Source organism: Ranitomeya imitator, chromosome 1, assembly GCF_032444005.1.
Source record: "Ranitomeya imitator isolate aRanImi1 chromosome 1, aRanImi1.pri, whole genome shotgun sequence".
NCBI classification, from domain to species: domain Eukaryota; kingdom Metazoa; phylum Chordata; class Amphibia; order Anura; family Dendrobatidae; genus Ranitomeya; species Ranitomeya imitator.
Genome location: NC_091282.1, coordinates 1,138,302,203 through 1,138,314,056, shown reverse-complemented (window position 1 = coordinate 1,138,314,056; position 11,854 = coordinate 1,138,302,203). Strand labels below are relative to the sequence as shown.

Genomic DNA, 11,854 nt, shown 5'->3' with positions numbered 1-11,854 from the left:
TGTATAGAATGCAAAGGGGTGTACTTAAATTCTCATGACTGTATACAGTTAGGTTTTATTTTGTATGAAAAAAATGTATAGTGTAATTAAAGGGAACCTGTCACCCCGTTTTTTGAGATTGAGCTATAAATACTGTTAAATAGGGCCTGCGCTGTGTGTTACTATAGTGTATGTAGTGTACCCTGATTCCCCATGTATGCTGAGAAATACATTACCAAAGTCGCCGTTTTCGCCTGTCAATCAGGCTGGTCTGGTCAGGTGGGCGTGTTCACAGCGCTCTTTTCTTCCCCAGCTTTCCGTTGGTGGCGTAGTGGTGTGCGCATGTCCAGAGTTCCGACTTCCCTGCGCCCACGTGAAGACACAGCGCGCGATCTGCGCTGTAATCCCTTGCATCGGTGGGGGCGGCCATCTTCCTGGGGCCGCGCGTGCGCAGATGGAGTGCTCTGCTGCACGGGGCTTCAGGAAAATGGCCGCGGGCAGCCGCGCGTGCGCATTAGAGATCGCGGCGGCCATTTTCCCAAAGCCGAGATGCAAACTCGGCTTTGGGAAAATGGCCGCCGCGATGCTGAGATGCAAACTCGGCTTTGGGAAAATGGCCGCCGCGATCTCTAATGCGCACGCGCGGCTGCCCGCGGCCATTTTCCTGAAGCCCCGTGCAGCAGAGCACTCCATCTGCGCACGCGCGGCCCCAGGAAGATGGCCGCCCCCACCGATGCAAGGGATTACAGCGCAGATCGCGCGCTGTGTCTTCACGTGGGCGCAGGGAAGTCGGAACTCTGGACATGCGCACACCACTACGCCACCAACGGAAAGCTGGGGAAGAAAAGAGCGCTGTGAACACGCCCACCTGACCAGACCAGCCTGATTGACAGGCGAAAACGGCGACTTTGGTAATGTATTTCTCAGCATACATGGGGAATCAGGGTACACTACATACACTATAGTAACGCACAGCGCAGGCCCTATTTAACAGTATTTATAGCTCAATCTCAAAAAACGGGGTGACAGGTTCCCTTTAATAGCTTTGTGCAATCATTACCCAACCCCCACACATTCCAAGAAAATTTTACTTTTCAATAACACATGATACCAATGATTATTGAATTTTTTTTAATTTTTTTTAGAAAGTTAAACGCAGTTATCTCGCATGAAACAGCATCAATACATTACATATATTACACTATGGAAGACAAAGGCACAAATCCTCCCGCCACAAATAAGGCCCTGGTTACATGTTCGCTTGTCTATATTGGTATTTATTATGCTTTGTAACAATCTCAAAATCCCTTAACGATCTGGGTTTTATTAGGTTTCCTAACCTGAGGTATTGCAGCAAGTTGGAAAATCTTTGTTCCAACCAGACTTGCATTTCTGCCTCCATAGAACCTGCGGAGGAGGTAGCGGTAGTTCTCTGGTGTCACTTGTCCAATTGTCTTTTTAGTACACTAATAAATGCATCTTTGGGCACATCGACATTGCCGATTTTCCTCATTTTTTTCTTGCCTTCAGCTTGTCTTTTCAGCAGCTTCATCTTCCTTGTGATATCGCCACCATACTGCCAAAAGCGATACAAGATATGATGTAGTAAATGCATAGTACATGAGTGGAAATAAATGACTAAATACTGTATTAAGCCTCATTCGGACGTCCATATAGCATGTACAACTTTTTTTTTTCATGGAAAGAACATGTACCCGATATATCCTATGGTTACAGTGCTGTTCACGAAAACACATACAGCACACGGATGGTGTCTGTGTGCTGTTTTTATATAACATTGCAATTTATTCATCCGTAAAAATTACGGATAATAAAAACAGACACACGGCTAACACACTGACCCAACACACTGATAACACCGGTACCATTCTTTCACATGCGAACATGGACGTGTGATGAAGGCCTAAAGGGAACCGGGCAGCAAGAATCAGGCGCTGACTATAAATTTAGCCATACAATTTTGACTCTTAAATTTTCTAAAACGCCACAGCTTTTCAAAGCTTCTCCCTGGAATCATGTATAGGGAGAGAATTGTGGTTTAGGTCCACTGTGTTTAGACCAAAGTCAGCGCAGCCGTCTACCAGGAAATTTTAGAGCACTTCATGCCTCCCTCTGCCGACAAGCTTATTGGTGATGGAAATGTCATTCTCCAGCAGGACGTGGCCCCTGTCCACACTGCCGAAAGTACCAATATCTGGTTTAAAAACAACAGTATCACTGTGCTTGATTGGCAGCAAACTCCCCTGACCTTAATCTCATAGTGAATCTATGGAGTATTGTCAAGAGGAAGATGAAAGACACCAGACCCAACAATGCAGATGAGCTGAAGACTGCTATCAAAGCAACCTGGGCTTCCATAACACCTCAGCAGCACCACAGGCTGATCTCCTCCATGCCACGCCGCATTGATGCAGTAATTGATGCTAAAGGAGCCCCGACCAAGTATTGAGTGCATTTACTGAACATACGTTTCAGAAGGACAACATTTTGGATTTTAAAATCATATTTTCAAGCTGGTGTTATAAGTATTCTAATTTACAGAGATAATGACTTTTGGGCTTCCGTTGGCTGTAAGCCATAATCCTCAACATTAACAGAAATAAACAGTTGAAATAGATCACTCTATATAAGAGTTTCACTTTTTGTATTGAAGAAGTGAAAAATTAATTTTTTGATGATATTCTAATTTTGTGAGAAGCACCTGTATTAAAAGGGACATTAGTTCCACCAACTTTCTAATTAGCAGTTTTCTTAGTCCATTTTTTTTTTTTTAAACTTGGTGATGGGATTTACAATCTATAAACCAAAGAGACCTCGAGGAGAGCAAGACAGAAAGGAGCCATCCATGAAGAACCGTAGGAAAGGTGGCTGATTCATGCGATAAAGTCAAATAGGATGAGCCATTATATTGGATTATATTGTTCTGGCACCCCATCACTGGCATAGGTGCTGTATCCGTGTGCTGCCTTTTCTAAAGTGGCCAATTAGCAAATGCCAGAAAAAAATAGCTCTTTTCAGAGTTTTACTTTAGATTAGTTGAAAAATAAAAAGATGGATTAATAAACAATACATGCGTTTTAATTTTTTTTCTTTTAACTAGACTTTAACACAAAAGGTGTTAAATCTAAAACTTTGTTTAAATAGGGAAGTGTTTGACAAGTTAATGTATTCTATGACCCTGCCACACAAGGCTTTAATATTTTATAACCTTAGAGACATTGCTTTATCTTCTGACCGAGTTGTACACTGCGAAAATCCTAATCTCCAAATGGGTGTTTAAAAAAATACATTATATGTCAAAGCAGTAATGGCACTGTATAAATTAGGCATAATATGGGATACATACACATTTTGCCAAGACATTCTTTCTGTAGGCTTTAATTCTGAAAAAGAGGAGGTAGAATATAACGGCACATACAGATGAAAAGCACGCTGGTACAGTGTAACCCAATGAATTGGGTTATGTCCTGGAAATATTAGCCCTGGTTGCCGTCTAGTGTAAAGACTTAATATTCTATTCCTTACTGAAGGATCTTAAAGGGAACCTGTCACCCCGAAAATCGCGGGTGAGGTAAGCCCACCGGCATCAGGGGCTTATCTACAGCTCCGGCACAGGTGTACTTGATCTGCCCTGTTGAGGGCAGAGCAAAAAACTGCAGTGCGCAGGCGCCGGAAAGGTCAGAGAGGCCCGGCGCCTGCGCACTGCAGTACTTTGTTCTGCCCTCAACAGGGCAGACAAAGTACGCCTGCGCCGGAGCCGTGGCTGAAAATCAGAAGAGGACGTCTTGGAATGAAGATGGGAGGCGCCGCAGCGGACCAGAGACGCCCATCCGACCGGACCAGCAGCGGGACCGCCCCTGGGTGAGTATAATCTAACATCTTTTTCTCCTCTTTTAGGTAACATCGGGGGCTTATCTACAGCATTACAGAATGCTGTAGATAAGCCCCTGATGCCGGTGGGCTTACCTCACCCGCGATTTTCGGGGTGACAGGTTCCCTTTAAGGGTATGTGCACACGTTCAAGATTTTTCACGTTTTTTTCGCGATGAAAACGCATGAAAAATGCATACATATGAATCCTATCATTTAGAATGCATTCCGCAATTTTTATGCACACGATGCATTTTTTTCCGCAAAAAAACGCATCGCGGTAAAAAAAAAAAACAGCATGTTCATTAATTTTGTGGATTTTTTGCCGTTTTTTCTGCTATTTAATGCATTGGGAAAGCTCCGGGAAAAAAAAAAAAAAAACGCGCAAAAAAACGCATGCGGATTTCTGGCAGAAATGTCCGGTTTTTGTCAGGAAATTTCTGCAAGAAATCCTGAATGTGTGCACATAGCCTAAAGGTAATAAACACAAAGAACAGTCACTCGCTCCAGCGTCAGTTAATGCTCTCACTATGGTTACACTACAATGTTTACATGTGGCGGGTTTATTGATGATTCACCGTCATATTCTGAAATAAAGTTCAGTATGGAATTTGGGTTTATAAAATCCCACACAAACTGAGAAAAAAAAATCTGTGCAAATTTGAGTGTTTTTAATGCATGGTTGCTCTTAACACCTTTACCCCCAAGGGTGGTTTGCACGTCAATGACCAGGCCAATTTTTACAATTCTGACCACTGTCCCTTTATGAGGTTATAACTCCGAAACGCTTCAACGGATCTTAGCGATTCTGAGATTGTTTTCTTGTAACATATTGTACTTCATGATAGTGCTAAAATTTCTTCGATATAACTTGCGTTTATTTGTGAAAAAAACGGAAATTTGGCGAAAATTTTGAAAATTTCACAATTTTCCAACTTTGAATTTTTATTCTGTTAAACCAGAGAGTTATGTGACACAATATAGTTAATAAATAACATTTCCCACATGTCTACTTTACATCAGCACAATTTTTGAAACAAACTTTTTTTTTTCAAGGAAGTTATAAGGGTTAAAATTTGACCAGCAATTTCTCATTTTTACAACCAAATTTACAAAACCATTTTTTTTAGGGACCACCTCACATTTGAAGTCATTTTGAAGGGTCTATATGGCAGAAAATACCCAAAAGCGACACCATTCTAAAAACTGCACCCCTCAAGGTGCTCAAAACCACATTCAAGAAGTTTATTAACCCTTCAGGTGATTCACAGCAGCAGAAGCAACATGGAAGGAAAAAATTAACATTTTACTTTTTAGTCACAAAAATGATCTTTCAGCAATAATCTTTTTAATTTCCCAAGGGTAAAAAGAGAAAATGGACCTCAAAAGTTGTTGTCCAATTTATCCTGAGTACGCTGATACCCCACATGTGAGGGGGAACCACTTTTTGGGCGCATGGCAGGGCTCAGAAGGAAAGGAGCGCCGTTTGACTTTTTCAAGCTAAATTTGGCTGGAATTGAGATCGGACGCCATGTCGCGTTTGGCGACCCCCTGATGTGCCTAAACAGTGGAAACCCCCCACAAGTGACCCTATTTTGGAAACTAGACCCCCTAAGGAACTTATCTAGATGTGTCATGAGCACTTTTATCCCCCAAGTGCTTCACGAAAGTTTATAACGCCCGGGCGTGAAAAAAAAAAATCCTATTTTTTCCACAAACATGATCGTTTAGTCCCCAATTTTTTATTTTCTCAAGGGTAAAAGGAGAAATTGGACCCCAAAAGTTGTTGTCCAATTTGTCCTGAGTACGCTGATACCCCATATGTGGGGGGGACCACTGTTTGGGCGCATGGCAGGGCTCAGAAGGAAAGGAGCGCCGTTTGACTTTTTCAAGCTAAATTTGGCTGGAATTGAGATTGGACGCCATGTCGCGTTTGGCGACCCCCTGATGTGCCTAAACAGTGGAAACCCCCCACAAATGACCCCATTTTGGAAACTAGACCCCCTAAGGAACTTATCTAGATGTGTCATGAGCACTTTTATCCCCCAAGTGCTTCACGAAAGTTTATAACGCCCGGGCGTGAAAAAAAAAAATCCTATTTTTTCCACAAACATGATCGTTTTGTCCCCAATTTTTTATTTTCTCAAGGGTAAAAGGAGAAATTGGACCCCAAAAGTTGTTGTCCAATTTGTCCTGAGTACGCTGATACCCCATATGTGGGGGGGACCACTGTTTGGGCGCATGGCAGGGCTCAGAAGGAAAGGAGCGCCGTTTGACTTTTTCAAGCTAAATTAGGCTGGAATTGAGATCGGACGCCATGTCGCGTTTGGAGAGCCCATGATGTGCCTAAACAGTGGAAACCCCCCACAAGTGACCCCATTTTGGAAACTAGACCCTCTAAGGAACTTATCTAGTTGTGTGGTGAGAATTTTGAACCCCCACGTGCTTCACTAAAGTATATAATGCCCAGGCGTGAAAATAAAAAATCCTATTTTTTCCCTACAAAAATGATATTTTAGTCCCCAATTTTTAATTTTCCCAAGGGTACCAGGAGAAATTGGACCCCAAAAGTTGTTGTCCAATTTGTCCTGAGTACGCTGATACCCCATATGTGGGGAGGAACTACTGTTTGGGCACACGTTGGGGCTCGAAAGGGAAGTAGTGACGTTTTGGAATGCAGACTTTGATGGAATGTTCTGCTGGCATCATGTTCCATTTGCAGAGCCCCTGATGTGACTAAACAGTAGAAACCCCCCACAAGTGACCCCATTTTGGAAACTGTACCCCCTAAGGAACTTATCTAGGTGTTTGGTGAGAAATTTGAACCCCCACGTGCTTCACTAAAGTTTATAATGCCCAGGCGTGAAAATAAAAAATCCTATTTTTTCCCACAAAAATGATATTTTAGTCCCCAATTTTTAATTTTCCCAAAGGTAACAGGAGAAATTGGACATCAAAAGTTGTTGTCCAAATTGTCCTGATTACGCTGGTACGCCATATGTGGGAAAAAACTGTTTAGGCACACGTTGGGGCTCAAAAGGGAAGTTGTGACGTTTTGGAATGCAGAAATTGTCTGCGGTCGTCATGTTCCGTTTGCAGAGCCCCTGATGTGCCTAAACAGTAAAAAAAAACCACAAGTGACATCATTTTGGAACCTAGACCCCCCCCAAGGAACTTATCTAGATGTGCCCCCATTTTGGAACTAATGTACGCTTTCTTGTAAAGTAAATTAGTAGTGCATGGAGGTGTGGTACAATCTGAAGCAATCCTTCATACACAGGCCAGGTTTTTCGGGGCAGGTGTCGCATTGATAAATGGTGTCCTTGCGTATTCCCCTTTTGTAACACACTCGGCACCTTTTTTGCGGCTTACCTTTTCTGCCGGTTGGCGGGACCACCCCCGGAAAATGCTGGCCTGGTACGATACGAGCACCTTCAGTTCCGGAAGTACTGGGGCCCTCTCCTTCCGGAGTACCAAATATCAGGGCCTTAACCACTACCTCCTGGAACTGAAGGTATGACGTATCGGTGTGGCGTGCACATCGTAACAGCAGGAAAGCGTTGAGCATTGCCATTTGTACGATGTGGACGGCCAACTTTTTGTACCACACCTTGGCCTTTCTCAAAGCACTGTATGGTTGGAGGAGTTGATCAGAGAGATCAACCCCCCCCATGCTTTTGTTGTAGCCCAGTACACAGTCCGGTTTGCAGACCTGTGTAGAGGTACCCCGTACAGTGCTGAGGGCTCTGCCATCACCATGTATGGTGGTCAAGAGAAGGACATCCCTCTTGTCCTTGTACTTGACCACCAGCAGGTGGTCGCTACATTGGGCCTTGCTCTCACCTTTTCTGAGCATCTGCCGAAGTAGCGTCTTTGGGAGGCCTCTCTGATTTTTGCGCACAGTACCGCAGGCTGCGGTACCTCGCGCAGAGAGGGATTTGTAGAGTGGGATGCTGGTATAAAAGTTATCAGTATAGAGGTGATAACCTTTATCCAGCAGTGGGTGCACCAAATCCCACACGATCTTCCCACTCACTCCCAGGACAGGAGGACACTCAGGGGGTTCAATCCTGCTGTCCTTCCCTTCATACACTCTAAACCTGTGGATGTACCCTGAGGCACTCTCACACAGCTTGTAGAGTTTGATTCCGTACCTGGCCCTTTTGTTGGGCAGGTATTGACGGAATCCGAGCCGCCCCTTAAAATGGACCAAGGACTCATCCACGCAGATGTCCCTTTTGGGCACGTACACTTCAGAAAACTTTTTGTTGAAGTGTTCGATGACCGGCCGAACTTTGAACAGACGGTCAAAGTTGGGGTCATCTCGTGCGGGACACTGTGCATTATCGGAATAATGCAGGAATTTATGGATGGCCTCAAAACGTCTCCGAACCATGGCCATTCAGAATACTGGAGTGTTATATAAAACATCTACACTCCAATATTGCCGCATTTCTGGCTTCTTCACGATCCCCATGTGGAGGACCAGGCCCCAAAACTGCATCATTTCAACTGCGTCTACAGGAGACCAGTTGGAAAATGATGTACCGGGGTTTTGCTCCAAAAATTGACGAGCATACAAATTAGTTTGCTCCACCATGAGGTTAATAAAATCCTCAGAGAAAAAGACTTTGAAAAAGTCTGTTTCTGTGAGGCCCGTGGTGTCAAACTTGATTCCTGATTCTGCCACAAAATCAGGAATCAGTGGCTCGTAATTTTCGGGGGGCGAGGTCCATGTGGGTTCCGCAGTGGGGAGCGCTGGTTCAGGAGTGGTGGGGGCTGCCTCATCTTCTGTCCTGGGGCGTCTGCGTGGTGGTTCCGCAGGACCCAAGGAGGAAGATGAGGAGGAAGAGGAGGAGGAGGAGGAAGAGGATGAAGAATCAGAAAAGTGAAGAAAAGTGGGATCCTCTCCCTCGCTATCAGTGTCGGAGGCAAGGAAAGCATATGCCTCCTCCAATGAATAGCGCTGTTGGGACGAACGGGACGATCGGGACATTTTTGTGTGAATATGGTGATTGGGTGCACTTTATTGATAACTGTATGTGTATGTGTGGGGGGATAGTGATTTGTGCAAACTTATCTGAAAAGATAATGCTAAAAGGAGAAGAAAAACCTGTAAAAAAAAAAAAAAAAAAGGCAGGCACAAACTCTGATAAGAGAACTGCGTCACTTATCAAAGTTTGGCGGCTGCGGGATGTGTGTACGGAGGTTGCGCAAAAAAGCTGAAGGGAAAAAAGCGAGCGCGAGAGTTGATCGGTGAACTGCGTCACCAATCAACGCTCGGCGGCTGTTAAATGGGCGCACGAAAGGAGGTGCAAAGGGGGGTAAAAAGAGGGGGAAGGGAGATTGGGCAGGGATCAGTGATCAAAACGTACGGTTGTAGTCAGGTGGCGCAAAAGGGGGGTGTGAAAAAAAAAAGAGGAAAACGGCAGGCACAAACTCTGATAAGTGAACTGCGTCACTTATCAAACTTTGGCGGCTGCGGAATGTGTGTACGGAGTTGGCGCAACGGGGGTGAGGGAAAAAAAGCGAGCGCGAGCGTTGATCGGTGAACTGCGTCACCAATCAACGTTCGGCGGCTGTTAAATGGGCGCACGGAAGGAGGTGCAAAGGGGGGTAAAAAGAGGGGGAAGGGAGATGGGGGTGGAAGTGGGGATTGGGCAGGGATCAGTGATCAAAACGTACGGTTGTAGTCAGGTGGCGCAAAAGGGGGGTGAAAAAAAAAAAAAAGGAAAACGGCAGGCACAAACTCTGATAAGTGAACTGCGTCACTTATCAAACTTTGGCGGCTGCGGAATGTGTGTACGGAGTTGGCGCAACGGGGGCGAGGGAAAAAAAGCGAGCGCGAGCGTTGATCGGTGAACTGCATCACCAATCAACGCTCGGCGGCTACTAAATGTGCGCACGGAGGCGGCACAAATGGGGGTGGAGGGGGTAAAAAGAGGGGGAAGGGGGATTGGGGTGGATGAACGGGGATTGGGGTGGATGAACGGGGATTGGGGTGGATGAACGGGGATTGGGCAGGGATCAGGGATAAAACTTACGTTTAGTTGTCTTCTTTCTTTAGCAGGGATTGTGGTGCTACAGGCTGCTGTGGCACCACAATACCCAGCACGGCAGGGAGATCCAGGCACAAAATCCAGCAGGGAGATCCAGCAGTATGACCGCTCTGTAGGAATCCTCAGCTAGAATGAGGACCCTGCAGAGCGGTCATACACAGGTCAGGCAGGTGACACAGACAGGTCACAGAGCGGTCATGCTGCTGCTGTGACCTGTCATTGGTGGGATCGACCATAACATCGATCCCACCAATCAGAGCTTTCCTGGTGACCTGGCTGTGACCTGCCTAGGATCGGATCTGTTCGCGCCATCCTAGGCAGGTCACAGCCAGGTCACCTGCAGGGCACAGAGCGGTCACAGCGTGATCGCCGCTGCGCCCTGTGATTGGCGCGATCGACGATGACATCGATCGCGCCAATCGGCTCCTGCAGGCCCTGCTGGGCCTGCACTGTGTCCTATCCTAGGATCGGTGCTATTAGAGCACCGATCCACGCAGGTTCCGGCAGGGCACAGCGCGGCAATACCGCGCGGTGCCCTGCGATTGATGCGATCGGCGATCGCGCCAATCCGGGGTGTTCTTGCCGGTGCCTGGCGTTGCCAGGCACCGGACCTAGGATCGAGTACATCGGTACTCGATCCTAGCCTGTGACCTCATTGTTTCAGCCGCTCCGATTGGCTGAAACAATGAGAATGGCTGTGATTGGCTGTTCAGAATTGAACAGCCAATCACAGCGATCGAGAGGGCGGGTGGGCGGCAACAATGCCCTGGATGCCGAGGCCATCTCCCCCCAGGTGAGATGGCGTCGGAATTTTAATGCGATCACCGCGACTTAAGTCGCGGTATCGCATTAAAGGGCAGGACGTACTATCCCGTCAAGGGTCAGATAGGCCCAGGGCACCTCGACGGGATAGTACGTCCAAGGTCACAGAGGGGTTACAACTAAAATTAAAAAAAAAATGGAGGCATAGTTGACTAACGAGCAGTCCCATAGATCAGGGGCAGGTTATGCTGAGGTCCGTTCAGCTATGGATTTGACTTTTGGAAGTCCCAGGATTGCTAAAGCCTGTGATTACAGTTGTGGCCAAAAGTATTGACACCCCTGCAATTCTGTCAGAAAATACTCGGTTTCTTCCTGAAAATGATTGCAAACACAAATTCTTTGGTATTATTATCTTCATTTAATTTGTCTTCAATGAAAAAAACACACAAAAAGAATTGTCCTAAAGCCAAATTGAGTGTAAAAAAAAAAAAAATACAATATTTGTGTATGCACCCGCGCTACGTCCTACCTGAGCGTTAAGCAAGCATGCACAACACAAGGAGCAATTTGTGATTCGGTGTCCGTGTAAAAAACAGTACGTGGGGCGTACTAAACGGCCCTTGTGTAAAAGAATCAATGAGCACCTACGAAATATTCGCAATAAATATGACCTACATCCCTTATCTAAACATTTTGCAAAGTACCATAAGGGTTCAGTTCTTGGAGTAAAAATAACGGGCATTAAATTGGTCTAAAAAGATTGGAGGAATGGGGACTTCAAACTTATGTCACGTGAGGAGACCCGCATGATTTTTGAACTAGACACTCTAAGACCGGTTTCACACGTCAGTGGCTCCGGTACGTGAGGTGACAGTTTCCTCACGTACCGGAGACACTGACTCACGTAGACACATTAAAATCAATGTGTCTCTGCACATATCAGCGTGTTTTCACGTGGTGCCGCACATTACAGTGATGAATATGCGGCTCCACCTCCCATAGGGGTAGAGCCGCATATTCATCACTGTAATAAGCGGCACCACGTGACTGCTCATACAGGAGAAGCTGAGAGCGCTGAGAGGAGACATCGCGGGAGCTAGGTGAGTATTTCCATGCAAGGGGCTGGGCGGCGCACGGGGGATGGGAGGCGGGTGCTCACCAGC

At 46.0% G+C, this 11,854-nt stretch overlaps 1 protein-coding gene across 1 annotated transcript in view; it reads right to left on the bottom strand.

The window, feature by feature from the left end:
- Positions 1 to 1,122: 1,122 nt before the first annotated feature.
- The window catches only part of GUF1 (GTP binding elongation factor GUF1), a 58,835-nt gene continuing 48,103 nt past the window's right edge, over positions 1,123 to 11,854 (bottom strand). The window contains exons 17-18 of the mRNA XM_069744517.1: positions 3,347 to 3,383; positions 1,123 to 1,555 (exon numbers count right to left, since the gene is read on the bottom strand). Of these exons, the coding sequence (XP_069600618.1) occupies positions 1,418 to 1,555; positions 3,347 to 3,383 (175 nt within the window). The 3' untranslated portion in view covers positions 1,123 to 1,417. The remainder of the gene's footprint in view (positions 1,556 to 3,346; positions 3,384 to 11,854) is intronic.